At 49.1% G+C, this 27,715-nt stretch overlaps 1 protein-coding gene across 23 annotated transcripts in view; it reads left to right on the top strand.

Moving 5' to 3' along the window:
- The window catches only part of ATXN7L1 (ataxin 7 like 1), a 224,662-nt gene extending 199,230 nt beyond the window's left edge, over positions 1-25,432 (top strand). For 5 of the 23 annotated variants that reach the window (XM_058654964.1, XM_058654965.1, XM_058654961.1 and 2 more), the window contains exons 6-10: positions 8,379-8,571; positions 13,301-13,422; positions 14,862-15,167; positions 17,445-18,450; positions 20,958-21,341. In XM_058654964.1, the coding sequence (XP_058510947.1) occupies positions 8,379-8,571; positions 13,301-13,422; positions 14,862-15,167; positions 17,445-18,450; positions 20,958-21,275 (1,945 nt within the window). In that variant the 3' untranslated portion in view covers positions 21,276-21,341. Of the gene's footprint in view, positions 1-8,378; positions 8,572-13,300; positions 13,423-14,861; positions 15,168-17,444; positions 18,849-20,957; positions 22,012-22,456; positions 23,611-25,011 lie in introns of those variants that run through there. The other 18 variants (XM_058654956.1, XM_058654971.1, XR_009244220.1 and 15 more) reach the window with 17 other exon arrangements.
- The last annotated feature ends 2,283 nt before the right edge of the window (positions 25,433-27,715 follow it).

A 27,715-nucleotide genomic window follows, 5' to 3' on the forward strand; every position in this document is an offset into this window, starting at 1 on the left:
CATTACTGAGAGAAAGAGAGATCTTCTATCTGCTGGTTGTCTCTCCAAATGGCCACAACAGCCAGAGCCAAGCCAATCTGAAACCACAAGCCAGGAGCTTCCTCCTGACCTCCCCGATGGGTGCAGGGACCCAAGGACTTGAGCCATCCTCTGCTGCTTTCTCAGACCTTTAGGAGTTGGATCAGAAGTGAAGCAGCCAAGACATGAACTGACACTCATGTGAGATGTCAACACCGCAGGCTGAGTTAGCCTGCACCAGCCCCAAGAACAATTTAAAATCCTTGCATGTGGGTTCTTAAATTTTTATTTATTTTATTTGAAAGAAAAGGGGACAGCTGCAGAGAGAGATCTGCCATCTAGGTCAAGTTGAAGCCAGGAGTCAGGAACTCAGTGTGGATTCCCACGCAGACAACCGGGACCCAGCTGCTTGAGCTGTCATTACCTGCTGCCGCCCAGGGTGCACATTAGCGGGGAGCTGGAGTTGGGAGCAGACTTAGGACTTGAACGAGGCATTTGGACACAGGATGTAGACATTGTAAGTGGCACTTTAGCTGCTGCTCTCAGCATTTGTGCTTTGAACAATAGTGAGCCAATTTCCAGGTCATGGGACAGGGAGCCGCATATCCATTTAAAAATATCCATCAAGTGCCTGCTCCATAAGCAGGTTACCATATTAGGCATCCTCATCTCTCGTTTTGTAAGATCAGTGTATACTTTCTTCCTGCTGTGATCCAGGTGTTAGGTTAGGGTAGCTACCCTGGTGCTATAGTTGAGGACCTAGTTCTACTCCAGGCTTGTAGAAGGAGCTTGAAGTTCTATGCACATCAATGTTCCGATTTTCTTGTAGCTGTAGAACACTTTTGTTCCATCATGACCATCAAGGTACCCAATATAAAAGCAGACCTGCGTCCACCTTAAGGCAGCTCTGCCTTTCCTCATCATACAAAAGTACCCAGCTCCATGTGACCCCTAGCCAACCAGGGTGGAGGAGCACTTTCCTAATATTCCCACCAACTCAGCCAAGGAATCTTTTATCACACGTGTCTGCTCTGATTTCTGTAGGATACAGGCACTTTCCATCCAGGAAGTGGTACCTCGCCATATAGAGAAACAGGGAGCAGTATTGTTTTTTTGAAGATTTATTTATTGTTGCAAAGTCAGATATACAGAGAGGAGGAGAGACAGAGAGGAAGATCTTCCATCTGATGATTCACTCCCCAAGTGGCTGCAGTGGCTGGTGTTGCGCCGATCCGAAGTTGAAGCCAGGAACTTTCCTCCAGGTCTCCCTCACGTGTAGAGGATCCCAAGGCTGTGGGCCGCCCTCAACTGCTTTCCCAGGGAGCTGGATGGGAAGCGGGGCCACCAGGGTTAGAACCGGCCCCTATATGGGATCCCAGCACGTGCAAGGCGAGGACTTTAGCCACTAGGCTTCTATGCTGGGCCCTGCTTTTTTTCTTAAGAGATGTTATATTTTAGAGCTGCTTGCAATACTGAATCAAAGGCATACAGATTACTTATACAACTTCTGCCTCTACACAGACACAGTCTCCCCTACTGTCAACATCCCCAACCCAAAGTCTTATCTCTCTTTTTTTCTCTTAATACTTATTTATTTGATAGGCACAGTAACAGAGAGAGAGAGAAATTTTCCATCCCACATGACTGCAACAGCCAAGGCTGGGCCACGCAGAAGCTAGGAACCAGAAGCTTCTTTTAGGTCTCTCAAGCGGTCAGCAAGGACCCAAGCACTCAGGTCGACCTCTGCTGTCTTCCTAGATACACCAGCAGAGAACTAGATCAGAAGCGGATTGGAACCTGATCTCAAATATTGATTCCTGTGTCAGAGGTGTTAGCTTAACCAGCTGTGCCACAGTTGTCTCCTATGAGCGCCAGTTCTTTCCAGCTGCTCTACTTCTGATCCAGCTCCCTGCTTATGGTCTTGGAAAGCAGCAGAGAATGGCTCATGTCCTTGGACCCCTGCGCCCCGAGGAAGCTCCTACTTCCTTCAGTTAATTCAGCTCTTGCCATTGCAGCCAGAGCAGGTGGAAGACCCCCCCCCCCACCTCTCTGTAAATCTGCTTTGCAAATAAAAATAAATCTTTAAAAAACATATGCCAGGATTCTGGCATTTTCAAAACCAGATGGAGCTTTAGGGTATTATGTAGGTGCAACTCATCAGATAAGAAAAGACAAGTACTTTCTCTTTCCACTTACGTGCAGCATTTGAAAAAAACAAACTCATAGCAGCAGAGTAGAATTCTGGTTGCCTGGGGCTGTAGGGTGGGGGAAATGGAGAGACATCTGGTAACCTTCAGTTCTAAGATGAATTAACTCTAGGAATCTGAGACATGGCAACAATACGTAGTTAATAATACTGTGTTACATGCCTGAAATTTGCCAAGAAGGTAGAGCGCAAATGTTCTCTCTCTCTCTCTCTCTCTCTCTCTCTCACACACACACACACACACACCCCTACGAAGTAGTAACTTTTGGATTAGCACAAATCCAGGAGCCTGGAACTCCATCCACATCTCGCACATGGGTGACAAGGGCTTAAGTACTTGGTCGGTCTCTCACTACCTTCCCAATGGAAGTGAGTTTGCAGAGTGAATGGAAGATCCCTGTTTCTCTATCTTTCTCCCTCTCTCTGTCTCGCTCTTTCTCTCTCAGGTTTTGGGCTTTCAAATAAATTCATAAGTTACAGAGTTTGGAAACAAGTTACATGTTCGCCAATAGACTATTTAAGTAAACTATGATAAAGCTACAATACTTCCATACTTGCAAATACTAGAAAACACCTGCAAAGATTTCTGCAACATCATAGAATTAAAATAAGTCTCAAGGGCCCAGCGTTGTAGCATAGAGGATAGAGCTGTTGCCTGCAATACTAATAACCCATATGGATAGTAGTTCATATCCCAGCTGCTCTACTTTCAATCCAGCTCCCTGCTGATGGCCTGGGAAAGCAGTGGAAGCTTGCCCAAGGATTTTCACCCCTGCACCAGCCTAAGCAACCCGAAAAAAGTTCCTGAATCCTGCCTTTAGACTGGCCCAGCCTCAGCTGATAATGGCCATCTGGGGAATAAACCAGCAAATGAAAAATTCTCTCTCTCTCTCTGAAACTCTAAATTTCAAATAAATTAAGCATTTAAAAACAATAAATAAGTCTCAAAATAGTGTGTGGTATGATCCTGCTCTGTGCATGTGTATGCACAGACAGTAAAGAAGTCTGGAGAAATGTAAATCAGCATGTAAATGTAAATCAGAAATGTAAATCATAGCATTTGATCTTGAGAAATGGGAATATGAATGCTAGCTTCTTTCCTAGTGTTTCGGCACCATCCAGGTTGTTTTACTGTTTGAGTTTCATTTGCAATGGCCAATACTGTTCTCTCCTGATAGAGTCAATATTGAGGAATGCCTGGAACATGTTCTTTTATTTTTATTTGTTTTGTTTATTTGAAAGACAGGAACAGAAAAACAGAGATTTCTCGTTCTCTGGCTCATTCCCCCCAAATATTTGCAACATCTGGGGTTGGGCCAGGTCACAGCCAGGAGTGGGGAATTCAGTTCAAGTCTCTCATGGGTGGCAGGAACCCCAGTATTCGAACCATCATCTGCTACGCCTTTGGGTGTACATTAGCAGGAAGCTGAAATCAAGAGCAGACATGGGATGCAGTGTCCCAAGTGGCATTTTAACTAATATATTAAATGTCTGCCCCTAAGGGTATGTTCTTGGACTGTAGACATTTTTTGAAAGATTTCTTTTTTATTGGAAAGTCAGATTTATGGAGAGAAAGAAAGACAGAGAGAAAGATCTGCTATCCACTGATTCACTCCGCTAGTGGGCACAACAGCTGGAGCTGAGCCAATCTGAAGCCAGGAGCTCAGAGCAGGTGCAGGGTCCCAAGGCTTTGGGCCATCCTAACCTGCTTCCCGAGGCTACAAGCAGGGAGCTGAAAGGGAACTGAAGCAGAGCAACTAGGAAACAAACCAGCGTCCATGTGGGATCACAGCACATGCAAGGCAAGGATTTTAGCCACTAGGCTACCACGCCGGGCCCTGAACCGTAGACTTTTAGCATACATAATGAATGGTATCTTTCTTTTCACAAGTATGGAAGGTGTTAGTCAACAGCAAATTGTTATCCAAGAGCATTCCTTTTTGGTATGTTCTATTTAGTTAATTTACTTACTTGAAAAGCAGAATGACAGAGAGATTGAGGGAAATTGAAGAAAGAGAGAGAGAGGGAACATGATTCTGTCTTCCAATCGACTTCCTAACCATCTGCAATCCAGAGCTGAGCAAAGCTGAAACAAGAATCAGGAACTCCATGTGGGTCTCCCTCGTGGGTGGCAGGAAGCCAAGGACTTGGACCATCGTTGGCTGCCTTCCAGAAGCATTAGTAGGAAATGGATTGAAAGTGGAGGCACTCCAATATGAGATGCAGGCATCTCAAGCAATGGCTTAAAACCCACCATGTCCTGTGCACACCCACTCAAGAGAATTCTTGCACTGACACCAAAACATTACCTGTGACCTTGTTTCATTTCTATAGCAAAAATACATATAACATGGACCTTGTCATCCCAATCACTTTTAATTAGATAGTTCAGGGGCACTGAGTACGTTTACCACGATACAGTAGAATCATGCCACCATGCATCACCAGAGCTTTTTCATCTCCTCCTGCTCCCAGTAACCGCTGTCCTCACTGTCTAGGTCCCTCACATAAATGGAGCTGCATCCTTTATGTCTGACTTGTTTCTGGCCAGCATGGTGCCCTCTTGGGCTACCTCTGCTGCAGCCTGCATCAGAATCTTATTCCTGTTTAAGGCTGGCACAATATTCTACTGAACGGACATGCCACATTCTATTTTTCCACCTAGTGGAATGTCATCTGTCCATCCATATATCTGTGGATAGACATGTGGCTTTGTTTCTAATTGGCTGTGCTTTTGGAATGTGGTTTGAATCAATTCAGGTATTTGAGGTCTAAAAATACCTCAGAACAACGTACAAAACAAAGTAACTGATTTCAAAGAATCCAGTGTAAAAAGGAGAGAAAAAGGTATACTGCAATGCTGCTTCATGTCACATCAAGGGATAGCTCACAAAGCAAAATGCAACTTTTAAAATTTTTTATTTTTTAAATTATTTTGTCCATTTGAAAAGGTAGAATGTAAAAGAAAGGGTAAGATAAGGAGAGAGAGAGGAAAAAAAGATCTTTCATGTGGTGATTCACTCCCCTAAACAGCCGCAACGACCTAGAGCTGAGGTCTTCCCCGTGAGTGGCTGGGACCCAAGCACTTGGGGCATCTTCCCTTGCCTTCCCGGGAGCGTTAGCAGGGAGCTGGATCAGAAGTGAAGCAGCCAGGACTCAATCCGGCACTCGGATTAATGGCATAGCAGCGTGACAGGTGGCCACTTAAACTGCTGCACCACTGTGCTATCCCCACATCTTTTGTTGTTGTTGCTATTTTTTTTTATTGGAAAGTCAGATATACAGAGAGGAGGAGAGACAGAAAGGAAGATCTTCCGTCCAATGATTCACTCCCCAAGCAGCCACAGCGGCTAGAGTTGAGCCAATCCGAAATCAGGAGCCTAGAGCTTCTTCCAGGTCTCCCACAGGGGTGCAGGGTCCCAAGGCTTTGAGCTGTCTTCAACTGCTTTCCCAGGCCACAAGCAGGGAATTGGATGGGAAGTGGGGCCACTGGGATTAGAACCGGCACCTGTATGGGATCCCGGCGCGCAAGGGAAGGACTTTAGCCACTAGGCTATCGTGCCGGGTCCTAGCCCCACATCTTTATTTTCTTCCCCCAATTTTTCTCTTTCCTTGAAGTGGAAAAATTAGTAAAACAAACAAGCAAAAAAACTAACTGTGACTATTCCTCCTCTAATTAATATGACTGTGTTTGGTTTCACCTTTCCTTTCCTTGTTTTGTTTTGTTGTATATATATATATGTTTTACTACTTAGGAACATGTCATGCTACCTGTTTCTCTGGTATTGCTTTTTTATAAGCGTCACTGTAATTGAGATAACATCTGTTAGATTGCTTTATGCACATGGAATTCATTCATTCCTTCATTGAGAAAAACATCTCTCTTCAATGATTGTGTGAGCTGGCCGTGCTAGGCAATGTGTAAAGTGGCTTGTGGAAAATTAAACTGAGGCCAGAGTTGTGGTGCAGCACGTTGAGCTGCCCCCGACACGCCAGCGTCTCATGACAGAGCACCAGCTTGAGTCCTGGCTGTTCCACATCCTGTCCAGCTCCCTTCCGATGGGGGGAAGGCAGGAGAGGATGGCCCAAGTGCTTGTGTCCCTGCCACCCAGGCGAGACACTGGGATGAACTTCCAGACTGCAGGCTCCTAGCTTTGACGTGGGACCTGGTCCAGCCCTGGCTGTGGCAGCTGTTCAAAGAATGAGCCAGGGGATAGGAGATCTCTCTCTCTCTCTCCCTCCCTCCCTCCTCAATTTTCTCTTCCTCTTTCTTCACTCTATCATTACGCCTTTTAATAAATCTAGAAATAAAGAAAAAGGAGAGTGAAGGGAGAAAGGAAGGAAGTCGAAGACATTTGGCCTAGCTGCTGAAATTGTGCTTGAGAAGCTGGCATCCCTCATCAGGGAACCTGGGTTTGTTAATTCTACCTCTGTTCCTAATTCCACATGCTCACTAATGTATACGTTAGAGGCAACGGTGACAGCCCAAGGTTGGGTGCTTTCCGCTGCGTGCGAGACCTGGATTCTGCTAGACTTGCAGCTGGGCTACCCCCACCAGGGGGCATTTAGGGCAAGAACCAGTGGATAGGAGATCTCTTTTTTTTTTTTTTTTTTAAAGATTTATTCATTTTTATTGGAAAGGCAGATATACAGAGAGGAGGAGAGACAGAGAGGAAGATCTTCCATCCAATGATTCACTCCCCAAGTGAGCCGCAACAGCCGGTGCTGCGCCCATCCGATGCCGGCAACCAGGAATCTCTTCCAGGTCTCCCACGCGGGTGCAGGGTCCCAAAGCTTTGGGCCATCCTCGACTGCTTTCCCAGGCCACAAGCAGGGAGCTGGATGGGAAGTGGAGCTGCCGGGATTAGAACCGGCGCCCATATAGGATCCTGGGGCATTCAAGGCGAGGACTTTAGCCGCTAGGCCACGCCGCCGGGCCCAGGAAATCTCTTATTCTCTCTTTTCCCCTCTCAAATAAACAATTTAGAAAAAAAAAAAAAGGGAAACCAGCCCTAGCATGATGCCTCAGTGGATAAATCCTCACCTTTCACATGCTAGAATCCCAGATGGGCGCCAGTTCGGGTCCTGGCTGCTCCACTTCCCATCCAGGTCCCTGCTTGTGGCCTGAGAATACCTGTGGAATAGAGAATGGCCCAAAGCCTTGGGAACCTGCACCCACGTGGAAGACCCAAAAGAAGCTCCTGGCTCCTAGCTTAAAATCAGCTCCAGCTGTTGTAGCCACTTGGAGAGTGAGCCAGCAGACTGAAGATTTTTTTTTCTCTGTAACTCTGCCTTTCCAATAAAAATAAATCTTTTTAAAAATTTTAGAAACCTCAGAAGACACAGTTAAACTGTCCATTGCACAGTATGAAGAAGCGGGTCTGCTGGGGCGGTGGGGAGGCTGCCTGCAGCTTCTTCCCTGATTTTCTCCCTTTCCCTAGGTATAGGAGGAGGAGGGGAAAGATCTGGAAACAATGGTCTCTCCCAACTCCCCTAGTCCTTGACCCTTCCCACCCTGGTCTACTATGTAAGCATCTTCAAAAAGGAAAAGGTTAAAAAAAAAAAAAAGAAAGAAGAAGAAGAAAGAAAAGAAACAAGCCTAGCCATGGGGTAAGGGACAAGTGGCCCATCACTGCCACAAACCCTTCTCATGGCTGCAAAATAGTGATTTCCTAAGAGACACAGTGTCCCCAGGAGGACATTCCTGTATTCCTGCTCCTAGATCTGCTCCTCCTCCCTGGGTTGAGCCCCACTTCCAGAGGGAAGCGACCCTGAAGCCTGAACAGATGAGAGATACACAGCCAGGAGAAGAGCTGGGTGTGAGTTTACAAAAGATGAGTGTGAGGTTCAGTTAAATCTCAGCCACTCCCTGCTCCCAGGGTTGTTGGGCTTTCCCCACTGTGCCTGCTTTTTGCTCCTACCTTCTTTTCCTGGGGCAGCCAGCAAGTCGGGAACCCAACGCTGCGGGATCCCTGGAGATAGTGGTCACCCTTCCACCTCTTCACTGCTCCTGTGTGCTGAGCCATCAGCCACCCACCTTCCCAGATGGGTAGGGTATGCATCAGTGGGAACTGCTTCCTGACTGGCCAGTGGGTCAGTGGGTTGTAGCCTCAGAGAAGTTCATTCTTGCTGACTCACCCCCTCCTGCCCTTAGGCCATCCTCTGCAAACAGCATAAGCAGCAGCACGTCCTCAAATCACAGCAGCCACACGCCAGAGCCCCTTGTGCCCCCAGTGGCAGGAGACCTTGCCAGCCGACTGTCCAGTGATGAAGGGGAGATGGACGGAGCCGAGGAAGCCGAGAAGTTTGATTGTCAGTTCTCAACGCACCACCCCAGACCTCTTGCGGTAAGGCCTCCTTCTGTTTCCTGCTGCAGGTTCCCCCTCCCTTATACACGCTTACACCTGTGCCTTGCAAGCGCTCGGCTGATGGTGCCAGAGGTGACCAAGCCTGAGGAAAAGCTACAGAAGTGTTGTTTTACCTACAGGCTTGTGATTCTGAATTTGAATGAGCATCTTAGAAATGCCCTTGAACATACTGAAGGGTAGGAGAATGCTCAGCTCGTAGCTGATTGGAGCTTTTAAAACCTTGTATTGATATGACCCACCTACAGGCAAGAATGCTAAAGATCTGGTGTTTTGTATAAGTGCCTTCAGAGCTGACCCTGCTGGCTTTGCCTATCTGAAAATAGAGCTGGTGCCACGTCCAGGTTTAGCCGGGCTTGCTTGGCCCTGGCAATTGTCATTCATCTTATCAGCATGCCAACAAATATGACCAGTGACACCAGAACCAGGGGGAGAGGTGACGTGCAATTGAGAAAATAAAAATTGAGACAAGTACTATAAAAGCAGGTTAGCCATAAGGAAGCCCCCTACTCTTCTCTGCAGAAAGGGGGCTGACCCAGAAGGCTCACTGCGTCAAGCTTTCATTGAACTGCTCGGGAAGTCAAATTACAGGAATTGAGGTGGCACAAACTTTAATAGCGTTAGGGAAATTGACCACAGGAGATTGATAGCCACTTGTGGAGGGAAGAACATTTATTTCCTCTGGAGGACACCAGCCTGGATTACTCCATAATGGCTGAACCTCAATGGACTTCTCTCTTGAGTTTTTATAGAGCAGTTGCGTAAGAGCTATTTTAGCACACTGGTGGGGCAGGAGAGTAGGGATACACAGGCAAACACACAGTGGTTGGTTTTTGAACTGTTACAATCCTGGAAACTTCCTGAGTCATTACAGCCTACATTTCCTTATCTCCTTTTTTTTTTGAGGGGTAATGTGGGTTTTCCCTTTCATTTTTTAGGTATGATAAGCAATACAGATGCAATCATGTGCCAGTGTGCCACCTAACAGCAGGAACGTGTTCTTAGAGGTGCACTACTAGTCTTCGCCTTGTGCCAGGGACTGTGCTGTGCTCCGCCTTTGTCCTGGAGGGTGGAGTGCCCTGCACACACTTCTGCATTCAGGCTCTCTGAAGCCTTATATCCTTTCTTATCCTTGGCATTCTTGTCTTTACCTGACTTTACTGCACCTGTGGAATCTGGTTTCTTGCTATGTGACTGCTGTACCCTGCCTGTGAGCTTGGCATTTCACATACAGCTTGGTTTCCACTTCAGTGGCCATACCCCATACTCATGTTAACCAGCCAGTGCTAGATCAGGAAGGAACAGTGGGGCCAAAGTACAGAAGTCAGTATGTGACTGTCTTAAGGATCACCTGAAAGCACACAGTTCTGTTGCCTTGGACCATTGCCCAGCTACAGACCCCTGCCAGCACACCTGACCTTGATCTCGCCTTTTGTCCATCTGCAGACAGTTCCCCACCGAGTTTGAGTTTGCTCTGCAAGCACCAGCAGTCTGTGAACTCCAGATTCCAGACTCAGCCCACCCTACTCTTCTCTGTAAAGTCCTGCTGAGTTTTACTGCAGCTGAGGGTGTATAGGTAGGGGTGTTGAGGGGAAGAGGGAAGCACTTCATCTCAGTGTATTTGCTGAGGAACACAACCAGCACTTTGTATCCAATAACATGAGTGAATCCACTTAGCCATTCAGGGGCTCATAAAAATCCATGTGGGTCACCTAGACATCAGCTGGAGGCTGGTGTGTTTGCCAAACGAGGACCTAAGACGGGTGTGAGGTAACCATCCGAGGACTGATAGTATGGGGCCTAGGGTCGGGTACTATGGGATCACTGGGTCACCAGCCTAAGTCCTGTATGATCAGCCCTGACCACCTATAGAGCTCAGGAGCTGTAGAAGGTGGGATTTGATCCTGCTTGAGGATCTAGTGAGCCCTGCCTCCTTTCTGAAGGAGTGAAGGCCAAGTTCACTTCCTGTTTCTGGGGTGCTACTTACCTGTGTGGCTGTGAGGCTGTGCCCTTGGCTAGTGCAGAAGGAGTCAGGGATCGTCGACGAATGCTTTTGTCTGTTGGTGATTGGAAGCCCAACCCATAGTATGTCAAGATATTTTGTCATCTCATGCTGCAAGTCAAGAGACAGGTGCTTCCACACTTGGTCAGTGTCACAGAGCTGAGGGAAGGTGTGTGGCTCTCCTCACCCTTCACGCATAATCTTGATACATCTGTCACAGCTCCCACATTCCACCCCTTCCACTTGCATTCTGTGCAGAATGGTACAGATGAGATATCTCCATTCAGACCTCTCTCATTAGGAAAAACAAAAAGCTTCCTAGCATTCTTTCCCTGATATTCATCAGAAATGAGTCCCATGTCTACATAGACAGGAAAGGGATTGGAGTGACACCAGGTAAAACCAACCATGACTCAAGCCAAGGTTCCCATCAGATATCAGAGAGTAGAGCAGAAGTGTGAACCTGTTACTGTGGTGAGCACAGAGGTCAGTTGGTGATACTGGCAGCTGGGAGACTGCCAGGTGGCCCTATGATGAGGGCCCACATCTCTGCTAAGGGCCTCCAGGAAGCCGAAGGCCACTCAGCCCTGCAGGCATGTACAGGTGGATACCTAGGGAGCAAAGATGAAAAGGTACTTGCAACTCCCAGGTTTGAAAATGGTCTCAGTCTCAACCAGAAGGCCAAACTCCGAAGTGTTATCAAGTTGTACGCCTAACAGACACGTTGCCAGCCACAGTAGGCTAGCTGAATTCAACATGGCACGTGAGTGTGCCTCTCATGTTTGGCTGATTGAAATGGAAAGGCTATAGATTTGTTTCTCTGCTTTGTCCTTTCCTCTTGTGGTCAGCTGATACAGAGAATCACTCTGCTCAGTGTGTGGCTTTAGCAGTTGAGATGAAGGAAAAAAACAACATATAGGCCTGGAACAGCTGCCACTTGCTGCTGGAGCCTAGCATTGGGTAATTCCGTCACTCATCTCCTCGTCCTGTCAGTTAGAACTTACCATGACATTACAGAGGAGCACTCTTCATTGTCAGGACTAGATCTGATGGGGGGTGGGGGTGGGTGTGGGGAGGGAGGCAAAATTGGATTGCAAACCACTCCTCCACCTCAAAACACAAGTAGAACCAGAACAAAGGGAAGGACTTGCCTTTGCTCCTGAGAACTGTTGCGTGGGCTGGTTCCAGGATAGATTTGTGGAATGAGAGCCAACCCAGCACCATGTCTGGGATGGAGGCCAGGGTGCTGCCGTGAGGCCTGGTAGAGGGAGAAGGGGGAGAAACTGCACTTGAGTCGTAGGATCATTTGTACACTTGCTCAAACTCCAGATCAGCCAAATGTCGCCTTCCCAGAGACTGCCTCTCGTATGTCTCCTGAACTTCTGGTTGTCCTCAGTCGTAACCAGACAATGTTTTCTAAACATCCAGTGTCTGTATCCCAGCCACATATCTCATGTAAGATGGTCTGCTCTCAAAACTCTGTGAGACCTTGCTTCTGCCATCCATTCTCTAGCTCAGATCCCAACTGTGCTCACACTGAGGAAGAGCAGGACGGGGTCACCAGTCTTTGCACAGACGTTTTGGAGTCAGTCAGGTAGCCAGGATGTGCATATTTCATAAAACAACCCTCAAGTGACTCCAAGATGAAATGCAAAAAGGATATGCTAGACATGCCAAAAGAGTTGATGGTGAGAAGACCTTGATGCTGGGTGAGGGCCTTTGGGAATGAGAATCTTGCGGGGAGGAGGGGTGGTTGGGAGAGATGTGATTGACAAGGAGGAGAGGGAAGGAGACTGGAGGCAGAGGGACCATTGTGAGTGAGAACTTTAGGGAGATGGTAATGTGTTCCGGGGGCAGTCTGCGAGGGTGGCCGGGATGTGCAGAGGAGGGCAGATCTGGGAATGACAGTGGTTAGCCTACTTGGAAGTTGAAATGGCTCTGCTGATATTGGATTGGAAAGTGGGTCAGGGGACCCAGAGTTGCAGAGCAAGCAGTTTTCTTTTCTTCTTCTGCTTTTTTAAAGACTTACTTATTATTTATTAGAAAGGCAGCTCAGATTGACTGAGAGAAGGACAGAAAGAAAGATCTTCCATCCACTGGTTCACTCTCCAAGTGGCCACCAAAGCCAAGAGCCCAGAGCCTTCTCCGAGTCTCCCATTAGGGTGCAGAGTCCCCAGACTTTGGGCCATCCTCTACTGCTTTTGCAGGGCAGAAGCAGGGAGCTGGATGGGAAGTGGAGCAGCCAGAACACAAACCGGCGCCGACGTGGGATATTGCATGAGTCCCCAACGGGGGGTTTCCATCACTGTGATGCCAAGTTAGAGAAGTTAGAGAAGCACTAAGTTCTTCAGACAGTGGGTGGTGCTATGAGACCCCCTGGGCACCAGGGGTCATGGTGAGCTATTTTATTTACCCTGAAGCATTGACTCAGGCCCCAAACAAGACAGCCGACCCAAGTATTGCAGGGAACGTGGCTGCTGGCAGGTTACAGCATGGGGTTCATCACAAAACCTCAAGCTCTGATAACAGCCCCACAGTGAGATTTGCTTTGTTTTGTTCTGGCTCCCGTACCGTTCGCCTCTTTATTTTGAGCCAAACTAGGCCCCTGTGTGTTTTTATGCAAATGTTATTTTTCTCTCTTTGCTTTATATTAGCTTATTAACCTGTAATCAAAATTAAAATGTGCTTTCCTTTCCCCACTCCGCTCAGTTTTGCTCATTTGGGAGTCGCCTTATGGGACGAGGATACTATGTGTTCGATAGAAGATGGGATCATTTTCGACTCGCACTCAACTCCATGGTAGAAAAACACTTGAACTCCCAGATGTGGAAGTAAGTGACACTTTATGTGTGCTGTAAGACCAGAGCTGCCCCTCCCCTTACTCCCAGACCCCTATTCTCTGAGTCCCAGCTTCCCAGAGGAATCCAGGGCTCAGGCTTCTCTTAGGACCAAGTGATTTTGAAATTGGGGTTCATTCTGGATTTTGAAATATCAGCCCACCTTGAAATACCTATGGATGTGCTGGACGCTGTGTTTTCCTTGGGAGTTGTTTTGGGTTTGGTGATCTGCTAAGCTCAATGAAAGGAGGCAAGGCCATGTTAAACAGTAGTTGAAGCCTTCTCATAGGGACTGGGCGTCCACGAGTATTGGAGGTATGCTCCCATTTTTAAATTAATGCTATCATCCCAGCACCCAAAGATTTTGCAATAATTATGGACCAATTTCTAGTTGTTTGCTGACCTGCTGGCGGGGAGGGGAACACATATTGTTTCCAGAAGGACATATCCTGGGCAGCGTTGTGAAGTTGGTGAAGTTTGTCTTTGGCCCTTCCCATCTCCCTGGGACCCCCTCTGTCTCACCTCCACTTTGTACTTCTCTCCACCATGAATCTGCATTCTTCTAAGTCCCTTGAGTCTCAGACACTTTCCAACACCCTTACGTTTCGATGTGGAAGCCAGAAAAAGGAAAACACTTGGATTTGCTAGAATACCCTTGTGGCAGAGTAACAGGGCTTAGGCCCTCTCCACCCACCTTGGCGATGTGAGGCTAGCCCTCTCGGTGTCGCCTTATTGTACTACCTCACTGTCCCACTGCCGCACAGAGGAGCTCTCAAGCTGTCACAAGACCAACAGAATCGCAGAAGTCTGGGTTCAGAGAGTCCAGGAAGACACTCCCCTCTCCCTTCCTTCTCCCTTCTGCCACTTTTTCCCTCCCCATACCTTTTGAGGCTCCCAGAGGTGGGAAAGAAAGTGCTCGTAAGATACAGGAGAGAACAGAACCCAAACATTAGCCCTTCCTAGGTCTCCACCTCCCCTCCCCTGGGTAGCCCTAGCACCTGGGTCCCTTTTATGACAATGCCTACAAGAGCTCCCAGACCTGACCTCCCAGGACACGAGCCTTGAACTGTCCTCGAGTTGTCACAGTGGACCCTGGTAGGACATTTCTGATCAGGCAAAAAGGCCACAAGAGAAGCTTGTCATGTCTTGCTGTGGACAGGACTGCCCAGTGTATGTGTGTCTGAAGGGCACCCCCTGATTCCCATTTGCATCCGCCGAAGTCCCCAACCAGTGGGCATTGCGTGTGGGCTTCCTGTGTTCTCCGTGACCAATGGTGTGTCCTCCTACGCTCGTTCCCTGAGGTGATGGGCAGCCCTGTGCCAGCCCTTCCCCACCCCACTCCCATCCCCACCCCTGTTGTGGACATGTGGATCCCATACACGTGGAAGGAATGTGTTGATCTGTATTTCGCTCCCTATTCCTTTCCTCCTCAGGCACAGAAGCCCGAGCCACAGGGCATCAGGTCCCTCCCCCCTGTTCAGGACTTGCCTAACCAATCTGCTGTCACTGAGCAACATTGGGGCTGCCTGGGTGTCAACTCTGGAGAGCGTAGCGCCCCGCTGCCCTCTCAACCTCGCTGCCCAAACCCCAGGCCCTGATGGGCCCGAACCTGGAGGGATGGCAGCCGATGGGGGCATGGAAGACCTTAGGAAGAAAAGGAACGGCCAAGACTCTTTTTTCTTTAACAAGCATTTAACTCTGCATCAGGAGACGCCAACACAGTATTCTCTTTCAGCCAGGTCAGCATCTGGAGCACTACGCCAGCTGGCAGGGGAGGCATGGGCCCTGTCAGGAATGCATTTGCATCTGTGGGCTTCTGGACATGACTTTCTCCCAGGCCAGTGTGCAAAGCCTAGCTGGGGACACAGTCCAGCCAAGCTGAAAGCCACTGCCTGTTTAAGCACCTAGAAAGACAAACTGTTTATATAGCATTAAGGGGATAGGGACTCCCAGAGACCGTGAGCTGCCCCACGCTCACCCCACTTCTTGGGGGAGAAGAAGGAAAGGGACAGCAGGCATCCCCCCAGGTAGCATCCACCTTAGTCCCGAGAGAGCCACATGAGACCTGGGACTTGAGCACTGCTTGCCAGCGCCAAGTGGAAGCATGCCTTTGCACTAGTTAGTGGGAATGAGATAAGTTGGGACAACAAAAAGGAGATCCGATTCAGGGTGGTCATTTGGATCTTGTTCACATGAGCCCTCTGGCATGTCTCATGTACTGCCAACCTCTTCCCACGTGTATTACCACCTCTCTCTTAGCTGGAGAGGAAATGGAGTGGAGAAAAGAGTTTGCGTGGGATGCCTGCAGTATCACATCCAGGCCAGGAAGCTAGCAGGGAAGCGTGTGGATTCCCTTGCACCCTAAAAGGTGATCCCTAGCTAAGTGAGGAAGAGCTGTGCAGTGTGCCAGACGGCTGTAAGGCTGTGTGTAGATCTTGCAGTCCAGTCACGTGGGAGTCCTTGCCCAGCATGCCTAGTCCCTGACAATATGGTTATGTTGCTGCTCACATCCACCCGCCCATCCATCCACCCATTTGTCCATCCATGTATTCGCACATCCATCCATTGCAACAAGTATTCCTGGAGCACCTAGAGTGCCCTCACCCTTTAGCACCCCTCCAGCTACTGTGTGGGTTTAGCAACATTTTTTCTCTTGTCTTTGACCTGCTCTGTTTGACACGTTCAAGGACACTGTCTTCAAGGAGGAATCCTGATTCTGGCTATAGATGGAAGCCACAGGCTTCACCAGGGTCCCAGCGGGAAAGGGCTCTGCAAAGAGCTGAGCCTGAGACATGTAAACTTTCGGCAGCTGTTGCCCAGGGTGCCCTGACACCCAGGCTCGCTGCTACAGCTTGGAGTGTAGCCTCCAAGGGAGAGAAGGGACTGTGTGAGGGCCTGGCTGCCACTGCCTCCTGTAAGTGCTGCTTTCAGAGCAGGAAGGCTGGCTCTGAGTGACCAGTGAACCCCTAACCCCAAAGCACCACACCCCAGGATTCAGATTGGAAATGAGAGCTGTTTCCAGCACAAGTCCAGAAGCATGTTTGCAAAGGGGTCCCAAGACCAGCCTTGCCACTTGGTTCTGGCCTCAGCTCTGGGAGTTTGCTCTCAGGCACCACTACAAAGCTGCAGGGATATTAAGAATGGAAATAGTGGCCTTCCCCTACCCATCCTCCACTACCCCTACTCTAATGCCCTGCTCCCTCCCATAGCCATCAGTTAATCTTCAGAATCAACTAGAAATCCCCACCCCCTTCTCTGGACACATAAGTGTCCCTGCACTCTTCTCTTTTCCCAACACAGGGACAGGGAGGTCTGGCTTAAGGTCAGCCACGTGGCCATTTAACTGCTCTGGGTAGGGAGAGGTGAGCGGGGGAAATGTCAGCCATGGCCACAGCCACAGTGATGGATGCCTCTCTAAAAGCAGGGCTGCATGGCAAATGCAAGAGCAGTCCCAGCCCTGGGAGGGTGGGCAGGGAGGGGCTGTAGGGACTCTTCTCCTAAGAGTAGAGTGTGCAGGCAGGGGCTGCAGTAGTAGAGGCAGAAGCTCCAGCCCATACATCTAGGGGGTTGAGCTTCAGACCACCTTCCCACTGCCCTCCTCCCTCTGCCTCCTCCTGCCACTGCGCGCGCGCGCGCACACACACACACACACACACACACACATATTTTTTTTTCAATGAGAGAGGAAGCAATACCACTAGGGAAATTTACGTTCTAAATAGCATCGGCCTCAGTCAGCCATTCTCCAACAGCCACAAACTGGAGAAGGGAGAGCCACAGAGCTAAGAGTGATCAGGCTACTGGGTATTGGCACAAGGCACAGTGAGACAGGGCCATGCTTCTGACCTGCCATCCTTCCAGGCTCCATCCTCCATCGTCTGGTGCTGCCTGCCGGGTGTTCTCTGTAGCCTCTGTGCTCCAACCTCATTGCGCCCCGCCCCACCCCGCCCGCGCAGCGCCAGCTCCGGGGCTGCCGCCGTCTCACTGTCTCTCTCTGACTCTTCTCTCGTGTTTAGGAAGATCCCTCCTGCGGCCGATAGCCCCATGCCCTCGCCGGCAGCCCACATCACCACCCCCGTGCCAGCATCCGTTTTGCAGCCTTTCAGCAACCCCAGTGCTGTGTATCTTCCTTCAGCTCCCATCAGCTCGAGACTCACCTCTTCTTACATAATGACATCAGCCATGCTCTCAGACGCAGCTTTTGTGGCAGCCTCGCCGGACCCACGCGTCCTCATGTCCCACACCCCAGCTTTCCCCCATGTGGCTGCAACCCTCAGCATCATGGACTCAACCTTCAAGGCCCCATCTGCCGTGTCCTCGGTGCCAGCCGTCATCCCTTCCCCATCCCACAAGCCATCCAAAATCAAAACCAGCAAATCCTCCAAAGTCAAGGACCTGTCCACCCGTAGCGACGAGTCTCCAAGTAACAAAAAGAGGAAGCCGCAACCTTCGACTTCCTCCTCCTCCTCCTCCTCCTCCTCCTCCACCACCACCTCTGCCTCCTCCTCTTCCTCCTCCTCCTTGCAGGCCTCTCTCTCGTCTTCATTGTCAGGGCCCCACAGGAAGAACTGTGTTCTGAATGCCAGTTCGGCTTTGAACTCCTACCAGGCGGCCCCTCCCTATAACAGCCTGTCCATGCACAGCACAAACAATGGCGTGAGCCCACTCGGTGCCAAACTGGAGCCCTCAGGACGGACTTCGCTGCCCAGTGGTGGCCTCCCTGGCCCCGCAGACCTAGTGAGACAGGTGGGCGCCGTGGGCGGCAGCAGTGACTCCTGTCCCCTCTCTATACCCTCCCTTGCACTCCACGCAGGGGACCTCTCTCTGGCCTCACACCATGTCATGTCTTCTCTGCCCCTCTCTTGTGACAAATCAGAAGGAAAAAAGCGTAAGAACTCGAGTTCTAGTAGCAAAGGCTGTAAGATCACTAAAATGCCTGGTATGAATAGCGTTCACAAAAAGAACCCACCCGGCCTGCTGGCACCGGGGCCGGAGCCCGGTAATGGCACCTCCTCTCGGCAGGTAAGGGACCTCCTGGCACTGCCTTCAGTGGCTCTGGGGGGCAGGGGGAGCTGGGTCGCGCCCCTGCTCGGCCAGGGGCCTCAGACAGGGAATGCAAGTGTGGCTCCTTTTCTCGTCTACCCCATGGGCCATTTCAGCCCTCTGCTTTGAGAGTGTTGGCCTACCGAGACGCCATCCATGACCCTTTCCCATGCACCCAGGCACCATTCTCAGCAGAGCTAAGTTGCAGGTTGAGAGCGGAGAGATCCTCACAGCCACCTTAGGGTGACCGGGACAATTGGTTACCCCCACTTTCCAGATGGTTAAATGGAAACACAAAGGTATTCAAGGTTCTCCCACCTCATTGTCTTGGGAAGATCTGAGGACTGTGTGTCATTAAAGAGTCCCCTTGTTGAGAAGTTGGAGTTCATCTGTTGGAATTCTCTCGGGGAGAGCCTGAGGGCCCCCCCCCCAACCCGTTTCTCCTCTGAAGGTCCCTCAGTGAACCAGGCTGTCACCACCTGCAGAGCAGAGGGGCCAGCTGGGGCCTAGACACCCCCCTTCTCCCCAATCTCCCTTCCCTTCCTCCTCCTAGTATGACTCCTTCCTTTCTAAAGTTAACTCCGCAACCTACATCAGCAGTCAGGCACTGAAGGCCATGGTACCTCCAGGAGTGTGTGTGTGTAAGTGAGGAAGCCAGAGAGATGGAGTAGGCCAAGAAGAGAATGTATCTGCCTTACTTTGAGCGCTGTCCCCACCCCTGCCTCCCATCCCAGCTTCCCTCGTCATGCTAGGGAACCCACTCACTTAAGGGAAAATCCCAGAGCCTGGGCAAGCAGAGGGCCCAGCCCTGCCCCACTCCCGGCTGGGAATTGTCTTTGAAGGTGTGCATGTGGAGGGGTGGCATGGCCAGCAACTGTGGCAGCCATATCAGCAGCAGCAACTGCAGCAAGAGAAAGTATGTCTATACTACATAGGGATGTGGGCTGTAGAAAAGATGGGAGGCGGTTGTTAAAAAGATGTTTTACTGCTTTGTGTCACCGTTCATGAGACTTGTTAAAACTTCACAAAGAACACCTCCCCAGGGAGATTCACACATCACAAATACATAGGAAGCAGCAACCTTGGAATCCCAGGGCCAGGCAAGCTGCAGATGGAGGCCAAGGTGAGAGGAGGGGGAGACAGATGCCCTTCTCACTGGTGCCTGAGGCACCATTCTGGCCTCACTCCCTACCCAGCCTGGCAGACTAGACTCAGGATGGAGGACAGGGCTGCTCCAATGCCAGTGTGCACACACTACCTCTAGGGATCTTGGGAAATGCAGCTTCAGAGTGGGCAGGCCTGGATAGGGGCTAGGAAGAGAGGTGAACGTTGGCAGCAGCTTGCCCAGGAGTCAGGCAGCGCCTCTGCACTGGCCTGCAGATCACACCTTGAGCAGAAGCCCAGAGTGCGTCTGAGGCATCTTAGATGCACTCGGTGGTCTCTGCTCGAAGCAGCTTCCTTGCTTTAACTCATGTATTAAAGGATCTGTTATATAACTACCCTTCCTCCACCACCTCCTCCACCCCCAGCCCCCCATCTAACAGGTGAGAAAATCAAGGCTAAACAAGGGCCTCAAAGTTGCACAGCAAGCCAACAGCAGGGCAGTGGTGTAAACCCAGGCATTCTTCCTTAGTCTCCAGTCCATGAACAGGGGAGTCAGTATTGCTCTGTTGATAGAAACAGGTGCAGTAAAACACAATGCGCCAGCCCAGCCTGCTGAGAGCACGCTGGCCCCATCCCCTGCCCACCGCCGCCCCGCCTCCCTGAGAGCACTAAGCAGGAGAGTGCTGGGACTCCCCAGTGCAATGACACCGCTGATGACCTCCAGGTGGCAGGCAAGTGGCCTTTGGTGTTTGTGTTGACTGAGCAGACTGAGGCAGAGCACAAGGCTGGCGATAAATGTGTGCTTTGAGGACAACTTGAGGCTCTGTATAGTTGTGGCTGGGAGCTGCATGGCCAGACTTGGCCATGGAGGTATTCAACTGGACAAAAGGAAAAGAAAAAAAAAATCCATGAGTTTGTGAATGTCCTGAAGATGTCTGTACATGCAGACTGGTGTGTAGAGTGAGCTATGGATAAGAAAAGTCAGATGAGATAGAGAACATGGGTGTGGTCCCTGAGATCCACACCTGAGGACTTGGCCCAAGCATGTGCCTAGAACAGTCACCCAGAAAGGGGAAGAGCCCAGAACCGCTGTCACACACCCCACGCTTGGGGCCAGATGCCTTCATCCTCACCTCTCTAACAGATGGAATTGGGAATCTTCCCCCACCCTTCCACGTTCCCCCTCCCCCCGGGAAAGAGAGCAGCGTCCTCGAGGCAAGCTGTGGAACCTGTCGCATCCTCTCCGCCACCCGAGACAGAAACGCCAGTCCTGCCGTGAAGCACGCTTGTGCAGATGCCGGCAGAGCCCAGCGCCCTGCACTCTGGCCCGCCACCCCCAGGGGTGCAAGTGTCTGAGCAGGGACTTCGCTGGTGTCTTTCAGGTTGGGAAAAATAACAGCCTAGCTTTGTCACAGTCCAGTCCTTCAAGCATATCCAGCCCAGGACACAGCCGACCGGTAAGTGACCAACGGACTGAGGACCCAGAGTTGTTGGCAGAATGCAAGGCATATGGGTGTTGGGGATGGAGCCCGGTTCAGATCTCACCTCCAGGTGAAGGCATAGTGGCAAGCTGGCTGTCCAGTCTGCGCCGTGTAGTTGCTAGTTTGGTTCTCTGGGCCAAGTGCCTTAGCTTCTTTGTCTCATTTCCTCATCTATGGAGTGAGGCTCATAATGCCTCCTCCCTCGTATGTCTTTTGTGATGATTTATTTACTGTTATCCTACTCAAAGCCTCGGGAAAATGCTTGATGTATAACATACAATGTTAGCTAGTAGTAGTAGTAGTAGTAGTACCAGCTGTATAGTCCTAAGCAGGTTGCTTCTCTGGGTCTTGTTTCTTTACCAAATGTCAAGCGGGAAAATGAATGCCAACCTGCTAAGGCTATTATGAAATAAAATAAGATGGCCCAGCGTGTGTGTAGTCAGGCTGGAGCTTCTTCTGGTGGTAGGGGTGGGGGAATGGGGAGTGTAACTCTGTGGTGGGAGTATTCAGCATAGATGGAAAGTTCTTGAAGTTGAGACACAGAGAATCATCAATGGATTAAGCCCAATGATAAATGATTTTCTCCAATGGAGCATGTGTGCCCAGGGGAGGATCAAGAATGTAGGGAGGGATGTTGGTTGTTCGTTACGTCACTGGAGGACACACACACACACACACACACACACACACACACACACTGTCAAAGCTCCCTTTGAGTCTCCTTCTCCATGAACTTTTTGAAGTTGCCTTGTCTAGCTGTGTTGTTTCACTTAGATGCGCCTGACTGCCTAGACATCAACTAGCAACTGTTTGCACTTTTGTCCTTTCTGATTCTCCCGCAAATCTTGGGTTAGCGTCTGAGCAAAAGCAATGGCCGAAAAGAAAGTTTTTATGTCCCCGCAGAACCAGGGGTATCTCCCCTCCAACTTCTATTCCGGTATTTTGGGTCACTGTGTGTGGCCCTTTTTTTGTGCCCAATCAATGTGGTAGATGAAAATGACTGGACTGAAGAGCTCAGAACCTTGAATTCACGACCCAGATTTGCAAAGCCACGACGTTTAGCCCAGCGCCATGCTTCTGCCTTATATACTTCACAGCATCATCTATGAACTGTGTAGGAATAGGCAAACCAGTAAGGGGAAAGAGGATCAACAGTACAAAAAGACATCAGTGATCCTAATAATGTCCACTGCACTGGTCCCTGGAGGCCTCCTTGGTGACCACCTTCTGTACGTCGAGTCCTTTGTTCCCAGCACGTCCCTGGCTGGTCTTGTATGCAGGGCAGGTGGTAGAATGTGGTCTTCCCCGTCATAGATAGCCGGGGGCGGGGGTGCCAGGGTGCTTCCTCCCGGGTCATCCCAAATGTGTGGTTGTGAGATGAGTTTTCTTTTCTTTCCTAGAAGAACACAAACAGAACTGGGAGGATAAGGACTCTTCCATAACAAGACTTCGAAGCCACTTCCAAATCACTTCCTGGCTTCCCTGTCGCCAGTCTCAGGAGGCCCTGGCAGGAGGAGGGGCTAGCAGTGGGCAAAGGGAGAGAATCTGTTCCCATGCCCTGCCTGTGGCTCTGGCCTTTCTTATCCACCTTCTTTTTCATTTTCTTCTTCTTTTTTTTAAGCTAGCCAGTTTTTGTTTTCAAAGAAAAAGGCAAAAAGACCACAGATGTGATATTTACAGCCACCAATGTCAGTGCTTTGTTTCCGGTGTCTTGCCTTCCATTGCTACCGCGCCGTCGTTTTGCTCCAGCTCAGACAGGGCAGAGTGTCACTTCCGGGCTCGCTCCATCTGAAGCTCTTGAACTTCAGCACCTGGAGAACCTCTGTGCTTCCTGGTTCCATGCCATACCCTTCCCTTCCAGCTTCTTCCTGTCACTCCCTGGGGTTTCCACTGGACATCAGAGAGAGCTGGCTTTCACAGGTCACTCCAAGACAGCTGAGAGCAGACAAGTGGAGACGGGTGTGGTTGCTTCGTTAGGTCTAAAGTACGTTGTTGGGGCACCATGAGAGTGGGCCATTTAATGACATGCTTGACCCAGGGACAGGGGGCTGCTGTGGGCCTGGGAAACGGCAGAAAAGCAGAGTGTGAGAGGTATGGAACCATAACCCACCAAAGATGGTGAGAACTGGATATTTGTGTTACGAGTCTAGCCTTGCAAATTTCTTGCCAGGGTACAAAACTAGGTGAGCCAGAAAGACAGAGGAATCCCAGAAAAATAAAATGCCATAAGAACCCAGAAAGCCACTCCCCGTGGAGGGCCTGTGCATCACCACTGCCTGATGTCCCTCTGGCTGCTGCTCTCCAGGCTCCCTGGGGGAGCTTGATGTGTTAAACCACTGGGGAGAATAAATGCCAACAATTCCTCCCTCCCCCTGTTCACTCAAAGGGACCCCAAGAAGGAGCCATTTGAAACAGCCCCTGCAGCTATAGAATGAATCACACTGGAGTTCTTGAAAGAAACAGCAGTACTATAAGCTCTGGCTGGAAGTGATAACCAGGAGACAGGGAACAACAGTATGGAACAAGTATTCTCTGCTGTCCCCCAGGCACTTGGCATGCGACACTGCAGGGAAGCTGGCAGGGGCTCACTGCCATCCTTAGGTCCTAGGTGTGCGCTTGTGGCCTGGCTGGGCACAGGCCTCGTCCTCCCCCTGAAGTTCTTTTCATTGCTTCTCCACCCCACCCCCAGCCCAAAGATGAGACTGCTGTTAAGCTCCACCACGCAATCAGAATCCACAAAGATGGGAGGCCAAGGGAGTGCTTTGTATCCATGGAATTGCACTGACAGTGTTTCTTACAGGATCAGCGAAATTTTTAATACAACATGAAGATTTTTCTTTTTTGAAAATCAGAAGTTGATAATAACTATCAGGACATGCATTCAGACTATTTCGATTTTTATTTCTACAGTGTTAAAAGTGCACTTATATGCTGGGTTATTTACATCTTAGGGGGAAAGAGAGAAAGACTACAAATTGAAGGGATAAATGTTACTCTTTCTTTAAGAAAAAAATTAACCTTAAGGCAGATTTTAAGACTTATAAATGTTTAAGAAAGTATAAATAAGTTAGACCCTTTGGAAAAAAAGTTTAGAAGATATTCTTAAAGTAAATTTTTATAGTGTTAATTTTGTAATAATTTATGTTTTACTATATTGCAGAGCTAACTGACCAGAATAGTTTCAGAAACAATATGAAACTTAGGAAAGTTTAAGCAATGTTTCTATTTTTAAAACATCCTTTGGATTATGTTTTTATTGTACGTTTCTCCAGACTGAAAAGTGTGTACATATTTTTGTTATTTTTGCACAATTTTTGTCTTGTTTGGTTTTAGAGATCTTTTTTTTTTAATAATTTATTGTAAGTTGTGAAACTTTCAGGAGTTAAAAACAAAAAAATCTCAGCAACAAAATACCCTCTGATCTACAAACTCTTTGATTCAGAGAATGGGAGGGTGGAAGTGGCAAGATTAAACAGCTGCTTGTAAGGGAAAAAAAAAATGCCTTGACAGGGACGTGCGGGGAGGGTCTTGCTTTGGAAACTGGAATCAAGAGGCTCCCCCACCAAATGCTGCTGACTTGCTGGAGATTCTGGCCCTGACCCAGGTGACGACATTGCTGGAAAACCAAGCAAAAAGGGGTGGGGAGAGGCACCTCGCTCTTCTTCCTCTGCCATCCACCACAGGTTTATGTTACAGTGAAAGAATGAAAACTGGCAGCTTGAAAAACTGAATGCAAAGCAGAGGTCTCTCTTTGGATTTGATTTCACGGATTCCAACCTGGCCCAGGCTGCAAAGCGTGGTGAGGGTTAGGCTTTTGGTATTCTTTGGTGGTTCCTGCCTCAAGATCTCCTCCAGACCATGGTGCCAACCATCATGGCTCAAAAGCTCTGGTTGTTCAGCATAACACGTGTGTGTAAACCTGTCAGCCATAAAACAAGCAAGCAAGTAAGCAAAGACAAAAACAACAAAACAAGCGACCTGGAAAACTTGTATGCCTTCTTTTGTATCAATGTACCAGTTGTAAATAATTCCGATCAACCTTTGTAGAGAATAGTTTATACAGCATATTCTATTATGGCTGATTCTCAGTGAACTCTTGTTTAAAAAAAAAGGAGGGGAATAAAAGGAAATTTTCTATTGACACCTTATATTTTGTTATGCTGTTGGCCCATGGCACTTTAACAAAACTCTTTGGGTTTTACGTAGCTGGTCCATCATGGGGTATTGTTAAATAACTGTTGCACAGACAAGAATTTGCACCTGTTCATGTGTCCTTTCCTACTACCGATTTTAGAAATTTCTCCAAATGAATTTTGAACAAAGCATGTCCGAGCATTCGAAACACATAACCCCTTGCCCTCATCAAGAGGGCTTCCTTTTCTCCCTCGCCCCACACCTCTTTCTGTGTTAGCACTATCAGATAGAATTCATCCCATGCCTGTACAATTGTGAGCAGAGCAAACATCTGCAAGAGGTGTAAATAGTGAACTCTACAGCTTACAGTTTTCAATAGAAAGAACAAAACACGTATCTACGGATACTGCCATGGTACAGCACCAGGCCTGGAAATATTCTCCAGTGAGTGATTGTATTTTTTTTTTGTAACATGGCTTTGTAAATAAAATAATTTATATGTTTGTAAAACAAAGTCTTTGAGTTTTCCTACAAGTTGTCTTTGAAGTATGGCCATTATTTTTTTCAGGGTTCTTCCTTGATGGAACATAAGTTTCAGGCAGGAGTAAAGGATCAGACAGTGGATCCATTCACATACTTACAGAGCAGCCTCTGGGCCCTAAGCTAGGTACTGTGTGCTTGGTGAAGAGAGGCTGGCCTCGTCTCAACCAGCTGCTTTCTGGAAGCAGCCCAGTGATAAGGAAGAGAAATAACGAAGCACTCAAGAAGTGAATGTGTAGTTACAGATAGTGGCCAGTGCCGTGGAAGAAAGGATGGAGTTCTGTGGAGGAAGTAATCTAAGACCATCAGAGTCCTCTCCAAACCTGGAGGAAGGGGGCAGGCACTGTGACACAGCTGGCCAGGCAGCGACTCATCACACCTGCACCCCATAGTGGCGTTGCCTTTGTGTTGAGTACCACACTTGGGAAGGCAGCAGAGGCTGGCCCAAAGGACTTTGGTCCCTGTTACCCACCTGGGAGACACTGATGGAGTTCTTGGCTCCTGGCTTCAGCCTAGCCTGGCCCAGGGATTGTAGGATTGCAGGCATCTGGGGAATAAACAGCAGATGGAGATCTCTGGGATCTCTCTCTGCCTTTCAAATAATCTTTAAAAGAAAATCTGAGGAAGCATAGAAGTAAAATGACCTGAAGGCAGAGATTTCACCGGATAGGTAGAGCTTAGTAAATTCCTGGAGCATGAAGAGCATCGGGAGCACAGAGATGGACAAAAGACAGCGCAGAGTTTGGTTCAGGGGAGGCCTCTGAAGGGCTGCAGGTAGGGACATGGTGTGATCTGATCTGTTGCAACAGCACTCTTGGCTGCTGTGTGAGGAACCAGTTAGGATGAAAGGTAGGGGACCTGCTAAGGGATACTGTTAATGTCATCATTTGGTATTCATTTGATGTTGCATGCCCCTCTTCTCCAGAGGCACGTGAGTGAAGGGTTTGTCCCCATGTGGTACCATTGGGAGGTGGCACCACTGGGAGCGAGTAGTATGTGAATCATCAGGTGGTAGATCCTGTAAGAGAGTTCCGACCCACTCTCGGTCTGCTTCCTGGGTCACCATGTAGTCCTTCATGCACAGTCCACCATTGCCATGGCCACCCTGAGCCAACTAGACCGCCCACTCTTGGACTTGAAACTCAAAACACTGTGAGCTAAATAAACTTCTCTAATATGTTAGTTGTCTTGGGTATTTCATTGTAGTCATGTAAAACCTACACAACTGGCGTGATTCCCAGAATGATGGTGGTAGCCATCAAGGGCAATGAGTAGGTGCAAAGGGTACTTCAGAGATTTAGTTGGCACGACCTGCTTCAGCAAAGGCTAGTCCCCAAGTTTCTAGTAGAATGGTCTTATTGAGTAGGGATATCCTTTCTTCAGATGTGCAAAACCAGAGGAACAGTGCTGTGGGTTGATTTCTGTCTGGTGCTCATCACGTGCACATATCCAGTGTTCATCTGCAACAAAAAACTCACACAGTTATGCAAATAGAGATGCTCACAACCTTACACTCACTTTAAGAATGCCAGTGAAGGGCCGGGCGGCATGGCCTAGCGGTTAAAGTCCTCGCCTTGAAAGCCCCGGGATCCCATATGGATGCCGGTTCTAATCCCGGCAGCTCCACTTCCCATCCAGCTCCCTGCTTGTGGCCTGGGAAGGCAGTCGAGGATGGCCCAAAGCTTTGGGACACTGCACCCACGTGGGAGACCCGGAAGAGGTTCCAGGTTCCCGGCATCGGATCGGCGCGCACCGGCCCGTTGCGGCTCACTTGGGGAGTGAATCATCGGATGGAAGATCTTCCTCTCTGTCTCTCTTCCTCTCTGTATATCTGGCTTTCCAATAATAATAATAATTTAAAAATCTTAAAAAAAAAAAAAAGAATGCCAGTGAAATGGCCAGGCAATCAAGGGCATGTGTAGCCACTGAGTCACCAAATGTCTTTAAAAGATATCACGTTAAAGAAGCAGTATGGGTCATTCTGT

Source organism: Ochotona princeps, chromosome 25 (assembly GCF_030435755.1).
Source record: "Ochotona princeps isolate mOchPri1 chromosome 25, mOchPri1.hap1, whole genome shotgun sequence".
Taxonomy (NCBI): domain Eukaryota; kingdom Metazoa; phylum Chordata; class Mammalia; order Lagomorpha; family Ochotonidae; genus Ochotona; species Ochotona princeps.